Source organism: Megalops cyprinoides, chromosome 8 (genome assembly GCF_013368585.1).
Source record: "Megalops cyprinoides isolate fMegCyp1 chromosome 8, fMegCyp1.pri, whole genome shotgun sequence".
NCBI classification, from domain to species: domain Eukaryota; kingdom Metazoa; phylum Chordata; class Actinopteri; order Elopiformes; family Megalopidae; genus Megalops; species Megalops cyprinoides.
In genome coordinates, this window is record NC_050590.1 from 29,329,114 (window position 1) to 29,349,500 (window position 20,387).

The window sequence follows — 20,387 nt, forward strand, 5'->3', positions numbered from 1 at the left end:
CACAAACACAACAAGGTCTGTCAAGCTGTGTAATTGCACATCTGTCACATTGGTGTAACAGCTATTGGATACCCTCAGCAAAATGATGGCTGTCACTCCGATATTAACTGTTTCATTAGAAGACAGCGATTATGTTAAATTAGTCGGCGCAGACACCTTGTCTGTGAAGCTGTAGAGACATTTAGAATTCAGCTGTGAGCTCTGAGATGAGCTTGGGGGAAGCACATTGGGTGGGGGGGTCTGAAATGCAAGGCTGGACGCACAAAGAAACTGATGATCAAAATTTTAATCCAATTAATTCATCTGTGCAGCAGAATGAGATAAATTCATCAGGCAGCATCCCACACGGACTGGTGCAGATCGGAGCTGTGAGAGTGCTCTGATTAAGTGAAATTGAGACACAAAATAATAATTATACGTTGACTCCGGGGACATGGCAGAATTGGTTTCTCATGGTGGCTTTCTTCCGAGAAACGGCCCGGGTTCGCGTTAATCACCGCAATCTGGTACACAGTGATGGAATCCGCTTGATGCCTTGCCTGCTGAATTGCGTTAAAAAATGTCACAAGTGGATGATTGAGATGCAGTTCACTGCTATGGAAGTGTTCGCCACAAAGATAACTTCAGATGAAACCAAACTCACCCAAATGAAACAAATTTAACAGGGAAGATGGCACTCAGTGCTCTCCCTCTCATGTATCCTAACTTTAAAGGCAATAAATCCATACCTGACAATGTATGACTAAATAGGTTTTTGCTCAGATATTTGACTACTGGGCTAAATTAAACATTAAATATCAAATCGGATTTAAAAACAAGACTGAAAATATAAAACAGACCCACTGGGAATATTAAAGATATATATTTTGCTATTTCTGCAAAAGCACCTCTTTGCTCAAAGAGTTGTTAAAGAATCCCGCTTTAAAACTGGCTAAACAGAACTGGCAATCACCCCATTGCCATCTTAATGTCAACCACAATACCAAACATTCAATATTCTTTATAACTGGGGTGTGTCAATCTGGCCAAAATGTGACACCTTCATCAACAAGAGGCTCAAAACTGTGATAGGACTTAGGATCATGACCTTATAATTAGATCAGTGACTACAAAACAGTGTGTTGCATTAATGCATCAATATGGAGAGAATTTTCAAGCATCTCAATATGAACCAAGAGAGGTGAAAGAAAATATAACAAATTAACGCAACTTAGAAGTGTGTTTTTCAATTCATATTTTGAAGTTTAAAAATATATAGTTTATAACATTGATTAGTTAGTATTACATAACTATAAAGAATTAAAACTTAAATAGATGCCCCACATATTATTTATTTATATATGTATACACACACACACATCCGCACAGGCACACACACACACGCACGTCTGCACAGGCATGCACGCACACACAGACACACACACAAACACACACACAAACATATGTAGGTCGAGCTAGTTATACCTTCCACAGAAAAACAAGCCTGACCCAAAACAAACCCATTCAATCAAACACTAATTTTCTATAGAGACACGAGTTTAATAAATGTAACTACTGTAACAAGACCAGGTGGTCAATCATTGTTCTCTTTTCAAAGCCCTTGATGAGTGCCATGTAATAGGAGATGGAAAAAACAGAGCATTGTTCCATTTAATTACAGTGTGTTACAAAAGAACATATTTGCATTTTAAACAAGCACTTAATCTGATTGAAGAACAATTGTTATAAATTTCATTAAACATGAACCATGTGGAGAAAAGCGCAAGGCCTCTTTCCCAGCAAGATGCTTTTTTAGAAATTGCAAACAGCAGAGAAAAGATGGCAGAGCTCTCATTTCCCTACAAGAACTTTGTTATTCTTTCTTGTTTTTCCTTAAGCTCTTGCGCACTTTGTTGATCTTTTTTATCAATGATTAATTCATTTTCCAGTCTTCTTCAAGGTCTGTCTCTCTACAAGTTCACACAGGACAGAGGGAGAGAGGGGGTCCAAAGAGAGGAAGGGGAAGAAAAAAATGAAATGAGAGAAATCAAAAATGCACCCTAACAGTTTACGACTGTTTTCAGCTTCTGTTTTCTCACAGTTTCCTGATGTCAGAAAAGCAGGCCTTGCCGCTTCCTGCATAGCTAACGACCTCCTCAGTGTCTTTATCTACAATTCCACTTATTTACAGATCACTGAAGGAACATCTGCTCCTACACTTGCTCCGCATCTATGAGGGGATGTTTTGCAGTAAGCCCTAAATTTTTAATGCTGATATTCAGCTCTCCTTCAAAACACAAGAACTTTGATAGAGAGAGGCCTTTTGATGACAGCTAAACATCTGAACATCTGAATCTAAAAGCTGGGAGAATAAAGAATTAATGTAGATTAAGAGAATGATGACAAACAAACAATTCATGTATAAACACAGAGACTTGTAAATATTACAATACAGAAATATACAATATAAATATTTAATTTATATAAGAAGGTTCCTCTGGCAAAGACAGACACAACTAAATGTTTGAGTGTGGTTTACCATGAAAAGAAAAGTGATGGTCAGGCCTTTTCACTGTTGATAGAAAATGTCTTGTTTGAGACAAGTGCGTATTCTTACCCTCATTCTAAGTTTTTTGCAATAGGTCTGTTTTTGCTGTAGGTCTGTCTGTCTGCATCAAAGGGGTGTGGCAAAGACACTGCCATGAGAGGCTGAGGTGAGATTAAAGGGGTGAAGGTCAGTTTATCATTTTCCCTAACAACCATGGTTTCATTTAAGAACCCAAACGAAACAAAACACAATAACCACCAGTTAACTTGGCCTAGATTCACAGTGACCCAAAAGCTGATCTACACGGTTAATAAAAGAATATGCACAAGAGGGAATTTAAGGGATAAAATAAGTAATGGAACAAGAGACATTTGTTTCCCATGGAGAGTATCACCAAAACAGCAACATGCTTTACAAATAATGAAAAATCACTTTTAGTACAACTTCAAAAACGCTCCCGAGTGCTAAACAAACAGACAGGGTATGGAGCACACTGACTTAAAAAGTGATCTGCAGGGATGACTGTGAGTGGAGGGCCACAGGGGCTCGCCCAGCTAGAAGAGTGGTACAGACCCGAGCTCCAACAGGCAGATGGGCCTTCCAGACCCTCTGCTCCCCACCTCCCGCTCCCGGAAGAGCACAGAATAACAGCACCTGCCTGACAAAGAGAATGCTCCTAAACGAGCACTTGCGCACAATTATGCTGAAGAGGCTGGCCCACGATTGTTATCAAGCCATTCTTTCTTCCCCCTGACAAATGGCGGACGGCAAGTCGCGACGCACCTGCATCTGCTCGTTCAGAGCGAGAGGGGCTGGCCCGCCGCCAGCGCTCCCCACTTCAAGTGCGGCCAAATAACGCACTTATTGATTTGCAATACAGCATAATAGGCCATCAGCTTAATTATTACTGAAGAGACATTGTTCCGGATGTTTCATATTTTTTGTCTGAGGATTGCGGGGACGAGGATGAATCACTCAAAAATGCATGAATTTGCATAACTTGAGAACTGTGTGGCTCAGTGCTGCATTCAGCATCTTTCAAATAACATGGGAGCATTAAACTGTTTATGTGCATTCATACTTGATTACCAGATTCACAGGTTTCTGTGGTCTTCCGCACAGCAGCAAACAGACAGGAATGGTTCACTGTGTTAAAGGTCAGTTCCCACAAGGGACTTTGACCAAAGAGGGAGGATTTACTTTATTTATCTGTGTTGGAGACTTATGGGAACCTGTTTGCAATGTAACTTTTTACTGTTTGAATATTGCCTCTGACAGGTTATCACTGAATGAATGAGTAAACACATGAGTTATTTTTCTAGATCCTGACAGAGTCAAATCTTAATAATAATAAATTACACCATTAATTTTATTATGACCACTCTTGCCAGAGATGTGGGTCTTTTGGCATAGTGGATGGGCCTCTTTCATGCAGATGCAAAGCTTGCCAGTTTACATGCCCACAAATGTACACTGATATAATGTGCAATACACATCACTAACTTCAGGCACAATGAATATCATTTTCCATATCATGGTAAGGGTGTTTTTTTTTTTAGATGATGTTCAGGAAAAAAATCAGGCCTATGCAGAAGTGCAAATTCTATCACTCTGAAGTTTCTCCTAGCTGTTGTTGAGGGTACAGTTAATATGTAATCCCCCCAAACTAGCAGCAGGAGTGGCGAGGATGGCCAGCAGAACATTGCACTTTGACAGACCAGTGGGTGTTCTCAGTCACTGGGCACTAGGGGACGTGTCCTGAGTGCCACTGTGACAGCAGTACTGCGGCAGTGATGGAGGCAGGCCTGGAGACGCGACGAGGCTCACCTGTGCACCTGGACATGGCTGTGGATGAAAATGACCCCAGGAGCGGGGTTCTGGTGCTGCTTGAACACCTGCGGCCCAAGTGGAAGCCAGCTGACATCAAACTGAAGGCAAGTGAGAGAGTGAGGATGAGTGGCAAATACTGATACCTGGACTGGCTGCACAGATTGCAATTAGGTCTTTCATTCCTGTGTTTGCTTTGCAGTCACCCTTACCCTGGCTGATTTATATAACTCACATTTGTAATACTTCCAGTTCTAAAGTAGTGGATATTTTACTGCACCGTGCCAGCACCAAGACTGAGACTTAAACCTGCAACCTTCCGATTACAAGTCCACTACCCTAATTACTTCATCACACTACTGCCAATAATGAAACTATATCAAATTAGAACTCAGGTTATGTCCTCCTCAGTAGTATACTCTATACCTCTGAAAGTCACGGTCAGTTATTGTCTTCATCAAAATAACTTAATTTATACTTTAACTTACGAACCAGACTCCCTCTTTGAATGATTTTTTGCACATAGCCGCAATTGTATTTTGCTCTGGGTGACAAAATGAGTTGTGCATGGGGGAGGAGCTGCATGGGGGAGGTGAAACTGTGTGGCGGCCAATAACAACATGTACATAGGACAGGAATGTCAAAGAGGAGAAGCGCAGCACAGTGGCCAAACTCTTGACACCCTGTTTCACTGAATTGGTGCTTTAACTTGGGAAGCCAGGGTTATGCAGTGGTGTTTGCATTGGAGCGTGCTCAATGCGCTCTTTACCCCTATGCTGCTGGCCAGCACACAACCCACAGAGCACACATTGTGCTTTATATACATGTAATTTGCTTTAGTCTGACAGGCCTCACTTCAAATACTTGTACAGCATGATTCTCAATGTATTGCAGCAAAAGGCATGTACAATATTATTCAAAATATTGTCTTTGAAAGGTACTTTTGTGCAGATAGTCATTTAACATTGACAATTTACTCTTAGTCCATATAAACGAAGACAAGGTTATGTGCTTTTGTTTGCGATCTGATGTCCAGGGCAGACCGGTGGGTCTGAAAGGACTCCATATCACAATGCACTGGACAGGACAAACGCATATCAATGCAGCCCTCTTTCTCTGCCTTTTAATCTGTGTTGGGAAGCTTGTGTGGCGCCTTCCTTTTGTAGCACTGGCTATCAGGGACTGTTAATTCTAAGGCCAGGCTGGCGGCAGGAGGCTGCAACGTCCCCTGGCAAATTTGCAGCTCTGAAGAGGTGACAGCTTTATTCATGTCGGCAAACAGTGGGGCAATCTCCCTGAGAAATGGGCTTTGTGTAGCTGGGGGTCCCAGCAGAGCAGCCAGAAGATCTTTCAATCTAAAGCCAGGCTACAAACAGAAAACAGGCAGAAAAAGCAGAGGCAATTCCCAGTGTCCCTGCCCCCTGGTAGCCCCTCGCTTCAGGCACTGTTTTCTTTGGCAGGGCCGCACGTCAATGAGAGGCCTAGGGAAGGGGGGGGGGGGGGGGGGGGGGGGGCATGAGTGAAAAAAGCATACTGAAAGCAGACAGGTAAAACTGTATAAAAACAAAGAGACGTTATTTAAATCTTTGACATACACACAAAGGAGGCATTGTCCCAACAGCTTTCAATTAAGATAATCTAAGCTGCAGCTGAAAGACGGTGCCATCGTACAAGCATGCATACAAGAGAAAAGAAATCTCACATTGTCCCCAAATTACCTTTGAGAGACATTCGATTTGTCCATGCAGCTGGGCACCAGCGACTGCGCGCGAGGAATGTGAACACGAGCTGTGCATGTTTAACACTTTGTTTGCTGCTCGTGTGCAGGCTACTGCACAATACTTCACACTCCTCACACCCACTTCCCCACCACAGACCTGGCCCCTTCAGATCTCATTTCCTTCCATCTGGGTGAGAAGGCTTCTTAAATCTACAGCAACAACCTGAAGCCACACTGACACATTAGGACACTTCAGTAAAACACTGTTTGAAAAAATTCATTCACCTGGAGTGAGGGGGTGAAATGTTGATCCAGCATTGTAACTACCACACTGATGAGTTGAAGCATACATTACAGGCATGTTTACCTGAACAACTACAAGTCCATCTCACAAAAAGAGCTGGATGACTACCAGTGAATGCATATTGGACGGCTGCATACAGACTTATTGCACAGAATTCAGATGAGCCTGTTTTAATCCCACCAACTTTATGTATTCCTGTTACATACGTAGTATGGTTAAGGGTATGACGTCTCAACAATGCTGAGTGTATGAAATTATCAAAGGGCTGGACTGCGGTTTGCAGATACCAAGTACACGAGTTAACGTGTAGATAAGGGTAAAATGACAGCTTTTGTCACAAAACTACCCTATGTCAGCAAATCAAATCTTCTTCCATCAGAAAACAGAAATGGGACCAAACAGAGGCACACTGATTTGACAGGCAAGCTCTTGATCACTGTCCAGCTGGAAGAGAGAACAGCCCTCATCAGCAGCTTTCAGTTCAGGATGTCTCTGTATTTTTACTCTTTGTTTGAGTCTCTCCAGATCCACTCTTCACTTTAAGTACAGTGCTGCTAGGTAGACATGCCAAGCAATTTTGAATTCTAAATGACAGTCTTTTCTTTCTCAGATGTTATTGAAAAGAACATGTAATTCAGGGCAAGTTAGCCGAATGAGACATCTGAAGGACTATGCCCATGAGTCGTTTAAAAAAAGTAAAATAAATAATTTGGAATTAATCAGCAATTACATACAGTACTACAATTATTAATGGTATTATCTGATGAAAAAGTAAGGTAAGTAGCATATCTCTGACAAGACACAACTGATCTCATACCTCACTGTCCAAGGAGCGCAAAATTTCTATGGGTGAAAGAGGGTATGCGTCACCCTACAACTATCTCATAATGCTCAGCTGGAGAAAAAAAAACTAAGAAAAAGTGAGGAGTATAAGGAATGATGTTAATATAAATTCCCATTAAATCTGTAAGGCTGCAGGGCCTTGGCACACTAATGTGGGCATTTCAGAATGCCGTTCCAGCACCTATAGCCACATACAAATGTACCTATTGATTGTGCCCAATGACTATTCAAAATTTTTACAGCAACAGAAACCTTCCTGTGGAACATAAACAAGACTTATTCTCGAGCTCAATCAACCTTGACTTGAAATAAATGCAAGTGTAACATTTTAATTCAAATAATTTTTTTCATCAACAAACAAACAAAAAAATCCACAGGTTAAGTACTTGGACTATGCTGCTGGCACATGGATCCAGTTGGCTAATCACTTCATGACTTCTTGGGTGATTGATGTGTGATATATTCCTTCCATAAAACATACAGACTTTACCAGGCCCTGCCACATTTGAAATTCATTGACTGAGGTCAATAAGTGGAGGCTGACCCCCTTGGTTGCTTAGCTACCCACATGGCTCTATCTCCCCTGACTGCCACTAAAATTCTCCATTTCTGTTCAGTGCACAGTTATATGAGAAAAAGTACAGAGATCAGCAAGGGCTGACGTATTCAAATGTCGCCCCTGCAAATGTCGCCCCTGTGTACATTGATGGCAGTAAATCCAAGCACATGCAGATGTGTGTTCAAAACTGGCATTACAAAAATGAAAATTCATCAGATCACTTTTTTAGTGCACAGAATCCCACACCCAAACAGATTTACAATACACTGTTCAAATACCCTGCCAAATTCAGTTGTATTTTAGGATCAATAGTCACATTCCATTCCATTCAAATGAGCAAAAAAATTATATTATGTAAAGGCTGGAATTCATGGATGCCTCTAAATAAATGCAACTCAAATGTAAAAAATGTGATGTATACAGAGCAATATGAATCCAATATTTACTATAACATGAGATAGCTTTTGCTGATATTGTCACTTGACTTAAGAAATTAAACTTCAAAGTAATGACAAGTTGGCAATACACTACAGGGATTTTAAAGTCTATTCATTTTTTCCTCTTTACTATATTTCACCCTGTAAGACAAGATGCCACGTTAAACAATATTTTTATTAATATTTCTCAGACATGAAGGACACAATTTGGCAACTTTAAAAACTGCTGTGATCTGAAGGTGCATTACAATAATCATTAGGAGTGGGTCCCAGTTAAAAAGGGAATTTCCAAGACAGTATAAACAGACACTTCCAAGCAGGGATACTTCCTCCATGATTCATGACATAGACAAATTTATGGGAGCCTGCTTGTAGTTAAGTGAGGACCCAGTTTTAGTGTCAGTGTTAATTGCTTGTTCCCCTCTCTGAAGCAAACATAAAAGGCTGGCATTATTTGAATGTGGTGTTCCAGCTCGTCTTTTTTGTCTTTGGTGTCTTATGCAGTAAATATTGTGATTCACGCAAGCAACCGCCAGATAGAATGTGTCTCATTGTGGTCTAGTCTTTGTGAGAAATCATGCAATTGTCTCACATCCTCTAACGCAATGCAATCTGCATCATAAATGACTGGGATTGTGCCTATGCACGTTCTGTACTGTCTCGATATGCAATCAGGGGAACATTCATGCCACCTTTGCCATAACGCTCTGAAAGGGTGCATCGTGGCAGTGTTTCTACCCATCTCATATGACTGTGGTGCTGCCTGCAGTTACCCTGTCAATGTTCCTGCATCTCTGTGTTAGTCTCTGATCAGGTCTCTCTTTGTGGCTAGGGCATGGCCCTTCCTGCCATACTGGACTGACCCTTCTGTCAGTCACACCCAGTTTACACCAAACCCTGTGCAAATATATTAGTGAGTGGTTTGTGAGTTATACACAGACCAGGCCATGGTCTTCTGTGTTGCCGTTACTCTCCTCACTTGTACAAAGCACAAAAAATGTAGCAAAGGTTCCTTTTTATAATGCAACTATGTATGTACAACAAAGTTCCGGCAACTGAACAACACTGCTCCCCAACTCCATTTCAGATGTACGATCAATACACCATACACTACATGTTGCAACAAAAAAGAGGTGAAAATATATGTAAACTTTTGTTTTACACACAGCATCTTTGGAGGCAACTTCAAATAGAAAAGACTTCAAACACTGAGCCAGAATTCTTTGATCTTGCTCTGAATGCAATAAAGTTATGTCACATTAAAATTTAAGAAAACTGGACTCAAAAACTGGAAACATGCTCTCAGTACTCCTGCAGCAGACACAGCCTTCATCAATTCCAAGTGGGTCTTGTTCTTTCAATAGAACTGACAGAATCACTCAATAGATCAGGCCATGCATTTGGATAAACAATCCACATAAACCTGAATCCTCATGGAGAGAAAATAAAGCAGCACTAACTTTGCTCCTCCAACAGGCTCACCATATGTTAGGCAATGATGGATTAACCTGGTTATGTATGTTGCAGTGAAAAGGCAATTATCACATCATTTGCACTGATGTTGCATTAATGTTGTGATGCCTGAAATCACATTCTTTCTGTTGCTGTAATTCAACAACAGAGGGAATGCGTTGACGTCGTGGCAAACTTTCCCCTCTCAAACACCTATTTGTGCTGCTTATTTTATGCATAGAACTGACAGTCTGTGTGATCTGATCTCTCATGGTACTGTGCACTCACGAGGACAAAGACTAGTCAATTTTGATCGCAACAAGTTGCTCTAACAATGCCATGTTTGCTCTAGTAGTTCTCAATCACATGCTATGAATTCTTAATTAAAAGTCAATACTTCCGTATCTATTCAAGCACTGCTCAGTGACACACATTTCCAGCCATTATATCAGCACAGGAATACCTTTGGGACCCGGGAAACACACCACACAGTTCTGAACCTTTTCAAACAAATATGCTGGTCAGCCATGCAAACAAACACAGTGCACCGTGTTCCAAGACCGTTTGGCATGGGAAATATAGTGATGTTAACCACAGCAGTTGCCCACAAGCATCATATAATTAAAGTAATCTTCCCTCTGATTAATGGTCATGTCAGGCAAACTGCTGCCATTTCAATGCTAATCAAATAGCCTGTGTACTTAGCTTGTGTCGTGCTGGTCTTCATTGCTGTCGTTTAAAAGAATCCTTCGTCTAAAGCACTGTAACTGCCTTACCTGTCACTTTGAACAGCAAAAAAGAGTCACATTTGTTTTCTGAAATTTTGTTCAAAAACAATGCACTTTTGCTAGCATTTACTGATAAGCTGTGACACTGTAGAGTAAGCAATGTAAATGTGCACATCTATGCTCAAGTCTGGAGGATCAAACAAATGGATCAAAGATGAAGGACGTTTAACCCTGCCATAAATTACAGGCATTAATTTATATATTTATGAGTTCATCCTTTCTGTTTATGAACTGAGCATTCATTATCTGTGCAGCTCCAGAGGCAGGGCTTGCCGAGACCCCAGTGTAACTGCACAATTACAGCTGTTAACATTTTAGAGAATAATTCAGTTTGGAAGCCAGCCCCTATTTGGGCGGGGATCTTTTCCATTAAAACATGATTAAATAATGATAAGCTGGTGAATTTTTACTGTGACATTACAGTGGATGGGGCCCATGACCCACTTTAAGCTTTCACATCTGATACGAATAAACCCTTTGATAGTTATTTAAATGTGGAGACTATTTGACAGTATCTTTTGAGCATTAAAATATGCTTTGCCCCCCAAAAGATGCACATGAGAAATTGAGGAAGTGCAGCTTTGTGGTCTAAGGTGAATGCAGCTGAGTGATGCCTCCCATAATCTATTGGACGTGTTGTTCTGGAGTTACATCTGAGGCCTGTCTACTGAAACATTCATGTGGGAAGAGTAGCCACAGTGTGATGAGGGATGTAGGGAGAAGACAAGGGGAGAGACATGTAGGGAAAAAAGAGACAGAGACAAGGTAATGTACAAGAGAACGTGGATCCATGACAAATGGACTTATACACATGGTTGTTTAAGCCGTACAACACATGTCTTTGCAATATATACTTCTCGCCTGTCATTTAGACTGACAGGATGAGCAAAATCACAATGGCAACACAGGACTTACAGACTGTATTGTATACCATCAGGTTTTCTCACAGACACACCTGAATGAACACACTGGAGTACTAAGGCCCTGTTCACTCTGGCATTAACATGTGGCTTGGGTGATCCGATCACAAGTGGACAGCTCTAAGTACGTCAGTTCACACCTGGCATTAGAATGCATCTCCACATGCGTTTTGAGTGACGACTTGTGATCGGATCCCACTTCCCTGCTCTATTTTCAAATAAACACGTACACATACCAAATGACTAATCATGACAAAGAGATGGATTACGTGCTAGGAAGCCAGTTCTGGGTTTTGTCCTCTAAAGTTAAAATCATATTTTTAAATATGATTTAATAATTTCTTCATTTTCACCATGGCTATTTTTTTGTCAACAAAAAGGTTGACAAAATAATAACAATGATAATAATATCAGTCGCTGCCCTGAACCAATGTCTGACTATTGTCGTCCAGTCTAGCCACTGCTTTTTCTAAAAAACAACAAAAAAAAAAGTAGACAGTGTGTACATGTCCTTAAACTACATGAATATTCACGTTTGGGTCATTAACTATAATGCTATAGTATTATAATACTATAAGGCCATAAACTATTTAACACTAGAACCGCAGTGAAGTTAATTGGCGAATTACCGCAGGAGTGGGTCAAAGTGACACTTATTTTTAAGTGAAAAAAAAGTCATGTATGTGTATTTAATTTTGAAAATCGGTATGGGGTTAATTTAAGCCAAGCCTTTAGAATCATATGGATACTTGAACTTTGTGTTTTCATTAGTATAATAATGTGTTTTCAACTTATTTTGCATGACAGTGCCATGAATAGAGCCTTGCTTCAGAAAAGATTAATCACTATCAGTAAATCCAAGGTGTAACTTCATCGAAAAGACAAGATACTAAGCTTTATCTATATACACAAATCTTTGCTGACCTGACAGTGATTAATCTTTTCTGAAGCATTAAAATATTCTTGTCCGGGACACCGTGAATCTGGCGGCTGTATAGCCCACGGGACACTGTGAGTTTGCGCCACTGTCAGACGCGCACACATTCTCTCTTGCGTCGTAGCGACAGAGAACTTTAATCCCTGTGAGTAGGCAGTCCTTCAATGTGGGCCAGGACGCATTTTCGTTCACATTGCTAAAAGAATGTGGCTATATGTGGCCCAGACCACCTCCGAATGTGGTCTGAGAGATCGGATCTCGATGCAGCCTCAATGCATCTTGGGTGCATTCACACCTGTACTTAGCGCTGTCTGCTTGTGATCGGATCACCCAAGACACATGTTAATGCCAGGTGTGAACAGGACCTAACAGGAAGGTGCGATGTATACCATTGTAAGATGCACTGGGATACAATGGTAATGTAAAGTTATACTCAGGTAACAATGCTTGTTCTGTGTAGTTCTTCACAGAAGGGATCACCAACCAGCTGATGGGCTGCTATGTGGACTCTCTGCTGGGAGATGTGGTCCTAGTGCGTGTGTATGGGAGGATGACCGAGCTGTATGTGGATCGGGAGAAGGAGCTGGAGACCTTCCAGGTGTTTCATGCTCATGGCTGCGGCCCAGAGCTCTACTGCAGCTTCAGGAACGGCATCTGCTACCAGTTTGTGAGGGGAGTGGTACTGGACGACAGACTGCTGAGACAGCCGGCCATATACAGGTTTCTCTTTACATACTATTCAGAGACAGATGAGTTATAGGAATTGTGCTTCTGTGTGTCTCACACACACACACACACACACACAGACAGTGAGTGTATAATCAGACTCCCAGAGCAGAGACAGGCTTTGAGAGTGTTAACTGCTAACACAATGCCCCCCCGGCTGAGATCTCACACAAAGCTTTTAATCTGCCTTGGTCTTACTGCATATCGACACACAGAAGAAACGCTACCCAGGACACCACGGTGGTGTATCCTCAGTGACTGAATTGTTGGTTTGTGGTAAACAGACACATTCAGAAATCTGATTTCACAGGGCCCAGATGGGCAGGAGCAACACATGCGCTTTGGTATCGCAGGGTGATCATTTGTCAAGGTTGTAGTGACAACCAGAAGCATGCTTAGCATTTATCCTTCACCATTCCATTTTCCACCTTTCCTTCACTTTCCTGGTAAAAATGGAAACAATATATTCAGAAAGATGGATCCAATCAACAACAAGGAGTCACTGAAAGGGAGCTGGTGCTACAATATGTGGTGTTGTTCCTCTCAGATCCTCAATTACGGAAAGTCATTGTTTCAAAGTTCCCAGTTAGTACAAAGGTCCCGCGAACCAAGTATAAAAGACTGAGAGACTTAAATGAGGAAGCAATAGCATCACTATGAAGCACAAACACTTTGCCTGTGGTTTTCAAATCTCAAGGTACAAACCAGGTAGAAAGGAGATGTAATGCTGGCAGCCTTACATTTCAACAGAGGCAGATTTCTTATAACCAGGCCTTCTTTGTCTGAGTTGGTATCAATCCAGTATACTCAGGATTATGAAGTGACCAAAGACCATGGGAATGAGCCCTCTTGTCAGTGACAGGAGTCATGAAAGCACTCTGTTTGCTATTTGTGGCTGCTGCGAGGGTTCTGCGCCTGATGGAGAGCAGAGCCCCGTGAAAGCATTCCGGAGCCCGAGTTCTCAGGATCAGAAGGAGGGGGGCTCCTTTTTCAGATGAGGTCACAGTTGATTCTGGCCATTATCCTCTGGCCATGCATTTGACCAGGTTCACATGCAATTACTCTTAGGGTCTGGCTGCTGGACCAAGTATAGACAGCACAGGTCAGAAGCCAGGAGTGTTTCTCCATTTGTTATCCTGGGGACCATATTTTCTCTGCTCTACTCTGGGAGAAAGATTTGAACTCCATGCAGCCCACAGGATTACGCCAGTCATTCATTTTAAGAGGTCAATACTGTCCTAAATCAAGCAGCCCTGAGTCACAATGATAAATAAAAATACAAAAGCATCAGTTAAACTGTTACCAAATGTCTACATGTCATGTCGTAATTGTGGACACTAAAACGCTATAATATTTAATTGGTTTCATGCTCTAATTTGCATCAATAAAATCAAAACCTGCTTCAAAAGTTGGCTTACTTAACCTGACAAAATTGTTCCATGAAAGGCTTAGCCATATGCAAATAAACTGAGAGCATGACTGAGTCCACTAAATTGTATTTACAGAAGAAGTTCCTCCTGTAATCAATTAAACTGATCTTTTTCTATAGGTTAATTGCAGTTGAAATGGCAAGAATCCACTCGATCCAGCCAAAGACCGGATCACCTGCTGAGCCTGTCCTGTGGAAGAAGATCTCTGAATTCCTCCAACTAGTCCGAACTGCTCAGAATGAGTCACCACTGCACCAGTGGTGAGCTGAGAAACCTCACATCCAAACACGCTTGATGACACATCTATCATTTTGGGCACACAAAAAAAAAACAGTGAGGGCTTGCTCTGCTGTAACACATTTAAGGAACTGCTTGGATGTCACAAAACTGGGAAAATGCTACAGCAATGTTACAGGAACATCCTGAGAGCACTGTGTGTCTGCACAATCAGAATCAGAGCATTGGAAAAACAGCTTCCCATATTTTTCCCAAAGCTGACCTTATGAATGTAACAGAAAAGTGGCAGTGTTCCTCCCTGGTCAACAGGTGACCCCCTACGCTCAGGGCATTCTGGGATAGCAGCTCCTGCTCCTGTTTGTCACAGAGAACAGTGGTGATCAGCTGGAGAAAATCAATCCCTGCTCTAAATTTGCTCTCAACTGATTAAGATAAACTGCTTTTCAGCCACAGTTACCCCCAAACCAATCAATTAAAGCAATCAATTAAAGGCCTGCCGGCTGGGCCTTCTGTAATTGAAGGCTGAATTAAGCGGAGGCCTCAGATCCTGATGATAAAGCCATAACAAAGGCCTGGTGGTGAAAGGCCTTGAAAAAATTTCATTTTGGGGATTTAAAGAAGGCTGTATTGTTCAAAAACAAATTAAAAAAAGGTTCTTGACTTGCTTTCTATCCCCGAGTGGTGGTGGCTGTTCTTGTGCACTGCCAGGCATGGCTCCCCAGTAAGTTACATGTTGAATGTGTTTCTCTGCCAAAGCTCTCCTTTTAGCAGGGGCCATTATCAGAATTTGCCAGGGGTATTGAAACTTGCCCTCAGTGAATCTTCTTATTCCACTCTGTATCAGATCTGCTTTTGCTCTGCTGTATGTTCATATGATATTCACACCATTCACAGTGATGGCCAGGTAGTCTTGCATTTTGCTGTTCCTTGCAGCAACAGTGGTACTGGCAAGCCAATGTTAAATGAGGATGTTTATTTCCTGTAGATGTTCAGGAAACTAATTTATTGTCCTTTCCAGAAACTACTGTGTTACAAGGAAAAACATTTTTCCTCACCATTTTGGATAGTGCCAGATTCACCTCTCAATCATAATTGAAACTAAATTACCACAGCAGTTACCACTCTGTGAAAAGAATGATAAAAGGCAACATTTTATTCACACTGCAAAGAGGGAAAATTTTCTGAGATCAGGTAAAAGCAGTTCTAACCAACCACCAACAGAATACATTTTTCCACTTCTATTAGTCGTTTATAGGAGTCTTTTAGGTTTTATGGCAGGGTTTTATTTTCTGGCTCTCTTATAAAGAGTAGGCTAAATGTTCAGAGCATTTGGTTTGAATTAGTTCACTTTTTGTTGCGGTTTGATAGTTGCGACTCCCGTGGGTTTTCCAGGTAGGTGGTGGGCAAAATACAGGAAGAGGCGAGGTAATCCCCCACCTCTTGTCTCTCTACTGCCGTACCTTTTAAAGGATTCTACAAAGGGACTCCCTGCGCATCAGATGAGGGGAAGGGAAAAATGAAAGACAGAGGCCAGTGTGATGGATCCTGGTTTAAGTGTTTCAGATTTGTGTGACCTCTCTTCATTAAGGGGTCACCCACTTACATGCCTGCACAGCTGGGGTGAGGATCTGAGTCTACCCTCTTCATAAAATCTCTTTTCGTGTTTTGATCGTGCACAGTGGGGGAGATAGGCTCGGGGCCATTGGTCTGGGGTTTTGGGGGGGATGTTTGCATTGAGGGTGACAGACATGTAGATGGATGTGCGTGTTATGGAGTCTGACCACCACAACTACTGTATAACAAAATCGACTACAAAGACAATGTGGTGCCTGCTTCTACCCACACACTGGTGGGAGTTTGTTCATGCAGAATGCATTTTCTTAGAAGTGCTCAAGTGCAGCTTTACATCTGCCACACAAATTCTCTTGAGATTTCAGGGTATGAATACACAGGACTAAGACTTTGCTTTGGAATGAAACATCTGAATTACTTTTGGACTGCAGATGGTGAAAATTAGAGCAACAGATGATTCTTGGAAGGTGTAGACTAATCTAAATTATAAAGAAATAACATAATCTCCACTGACAGGTATATGTCCCACAAGCCCTGGTCTAACAGGACTTAATTCACACTGACTACATGAGTTGAATAAGGACACTCCACAATAGAAATAGCTTCATTATCATTAGAAGAGATGCTCTCCTCAGCATTGCTGTCAAACAAGCGAGTCAGAATAAACTCAAGTACATCTATACTTAACAAAATGAAATAACACCGAATGGAAAATAATATTGCTGGGGCTGAAGATAAATTCTGAGCAGCTGTTGTATAGGAATCTCCTCTGTGAAAATGACAGATCTTCCACAATAGCATTTAACAGTAAGTTCCGGCCTTGCATTTTGATAATTCTCTTTAAAAGTTCCATTAGTTGCATGACATTGCAGACTGATAGAGCTGGACAGTGACAGGAAAGCACACAGCCAACTGCAGACCAACAGATGGAGTACCGGTAATTACAGCACTATCTGCACCCAAGGTCAGAGGTGAAAGGCGACTTCCAGACGCTACAAAGGAGCAGACTTTCTAAGCTTCCTCTCAAGATTTCCCTTATCAGTCAAACGTTCACTTGTGTTTACATTAAGGGTCTGCTCTGAAATATTAATGCTTGAATGGGAAGTCGTGACAGACCAGAAATAATAAGCGCTGTATCTGCTTTACTTCATTATCTAACAGACACGTAAAACAATTTCAGATTTTCTTTGTGTTCAGGGAAGCTGGGGCAATTAGCTAACAAGAGTGCCATCCATTAAACAAAAAGAAAGCCCTGGGAGAGCTGTAGGCCTCTAGGGCAAAACTCAGACTGTTGATGTAATAAAATTGCTCTCAATGAGCGCACATTAGTCAACAAATAGAAAATCACTAAAGCCTAAGCAGCTGCTGGTAATTATTTTTACTGATAATGCACAACGACGGTGCTTCGATGCATGTGAATTCCTAATAAAGGATGTCCATACTCATTTTCACCTTTAATAATTTTGTGTAGTTCTTTGTAGAGTATGATAGCATAAGTCATGTGCCAGAGGAAAGTACAACAGACCGTGCTGCATACATCCAGTTGGCATGAACTGAGATTCAAAAAGATGCTGCGATTTTCTGTCAGTATTGCTATTTGTTCCCATTTTTAGGCCAGGTATAGGTAAAAAGCAGCTGAATGTGAAAGGAAAAAAAAACTCTCCAAAAAGAGTAAAAGCAGGCTCCTGACTGCAAATGGTCCCCCTCCATGACTCCAATATGTAACCTGCTGATACAATCCAATAATTCTGCTGAAAAAACACCCATAAGGCTGCGTGATTTCAACAGTGTGGTTCTTATAGTATGGCACATGTTGAATGGCATCTTACCAATGTAGCTGCGTCTTCCTGCTCCACCAGGTGAAAGGTCTGCACAAACAGTCCCCTTTTGAAATTGTTTATTTCAAAATAAATGCTTAATGCAGTGTGCACTTGATAAAATAATTCATCCATCAAGCTCCAAGATATATAATACTTAATGTGGTAAAAGTCGACTCAAGGCTGATCAATAGAGGCCTTGGGGGTTATTTACTGTACCTTCAGCAAGGCCACACTATAAGTATAGCTATAGTGTAAACACAACTTGTCTCTGCACCTCAACCACATTCGTGCTACACATTTCCATGTATCTGTTCTCATTAATATGATTATGAAAACAGCCTTCGGCAGTGTGAATGCAGAACTGCCCTTTTTGAGGCTCAATGGACACAAGACCCATTAACACTTCAGCAACACAATGGTAACTGGGTCTGTTTTCCACTTGTGGTGTTTCTTTGGGTTGGGGGGCCGAGGTTTCAGAAAAAAAAAATCTATAATGCTAAACAGAATGCATAATGCCACACAATAATGAAAACTATAATTTTTGATCCACAGAAAACATGAAACCCAATTATAACAAATTTATTGATGTCCAAGGTACCTATCTTCAAATATTAAAGGCCAAACACATGCATTCTTTCATGAGACTTAGAAGTGAGGTTCATGTTGAGCATTGGTGGTAAGTATTGCACTGACAGTGTAGGATCAAAAGAGTTTGAAAGTTGGGGCTAAAGTAAAAACTGTCCTCATTTCCAAAGAACTTGTCTTTAATGGTGAACAAAGTCTCATGCAAATTTTACAAGGCATGTGAAGTTACATTATAAGTAACAAAACTCAGGGAAAGTGTTTGGTTGAAAAAAAAAAATCTTTATAAATCTTTATAAATCAGATTTATAAAAGCTTAGTACATCCGTCAATACTTCTTGTCCTGGGGTGATTTTTAAATGCTTGTCTTGAAATGAACAAAACAAAATTAAACTTCTTCAGTTCCCTAAGAATAGTCAGTGCCGTCTGAATACCTGAATTTCAAGTTCTATCAAAATAACATTATTTCCAGTAGTTCTAAGATGCTGTCTTAAGAAGCTTGCCAGCTTAACCATCTATGGTGTTACTACAGGCTGGACAACCTTGCTTTCCAAGTTTCTACACTTTATATTCATATTCATTTTATATTACAAATTAAACAACTGTTGCCATTCACTGGACATATGGGGGAAAAAGCTCTATGCATCTGCTTAAAGGATGCAGAGAAAATGATTCTTGAAATTGGAAAGTAAACTCAATCAAAAAAAGGCACAGATGTGAGATTTTAATATTCTTCTCACTAATAACTCGGTGCAGCTTTTTTCCTAAGTTGTCACCATATACGTTATCATGATTGCCCTCTTCATCATTCCCAGAGCAGGGTGCAAACACCTTACTTATCTATTCATCTTTCACTGGCTTCGGCACTAGTGAGAACATATTTCTCCCCTAGCTACATCTTGTACTAGATTTTCACCTCTTCACTTGCAGAGGCAGATAACACAAGTGTTGAAAATGCTTATTCTGTATTCAGCTAAATTCCTTGAATCATGTTTTAAATGAGAAGTCTACAAGTGGCAAAGCTAGTTTGCAACAGTAGCTGTTTGACAGAAGATCATGTCTGGTGCAACTGAAAGCCTTAATGATCTAACACCCCTAAATAAATTTCAGATTTAAATTAAATCTATATGTAATTAATTAGTGATGATACTTGGGCGGACAGGTTTCACATCTAAAGTAATTTATAAGTAAATCCTGTGTACTGGTTTAGCAAATTTGAGATATTTATGGGGCTTTGAAATCCACAAATATAAAGGATGACACTGTGGTGTGGATATGTAGCAAGCAAACACACTTCAAGTATTCAGTGGCAACATTTTTCTCCAATATGCAAAAATTAAGTCTGCCATAGACCTGGCAATTAGAAGAAGTATAATGCATTTGTTACAGTGTGTGAACATTAGTTCCATAAAGCAAGCATGCACACACTTATGAGCGCGCGCACACACACACACACACACAAACACACACACAGGCCTGTGGCTTTGTCTCAAAATGAAGACTTTCAAATTTAGCCCTGACTGTTCTATTAAAGCATATGAAATACTGAACAAGTATGAATGATTACATTTATATTGTTGAGTTAATAAACTACAAACATGCAAATGATTCCACTTTAGAAATACATATATAATAGTTATAACAATGAAATGCATTATATTTACTCATATTAAGTTACAAAAATGTGTTTACTGTATTTCAAGCAG

At 40.8% G+C, this 20,387-nt stretch overlaps 1 protein-coding gene across 2 annotated transcripts in view; it reads left to right on the plus strand.

The window, feature by feature from the left end:
• Positions 1-4,240: 4,240 nt before the first annotated feature.
• The window catches only part of LOC118781909 (ethanolamine kinase 1-like), a 55,689-nt gene continuing 39,542 nt past the window's right edge, over positions 4,241-20,387 (plus strand). For both annotated transcript variants that reach the window (XM_036535054.1, XM_036535055.1), the window contains exons 1-3: positions 4,241-4,461; positions 12,775-13,034; positions 14,590-14,730. In XM_036535054.1, the coding sequence (XP_036390947.1) occupies positions 4,321-4,461; positions 12,775-13,034; positions 14,590-14,730 (542 nt within the window). In that variant the 5' untranslated portion in view covers positions 4,241-4,320. The remainder of the gene's footprint in view (positions 4,462-12,774; positions 13,035-14,589; positions 14,731-20,387) is intronic.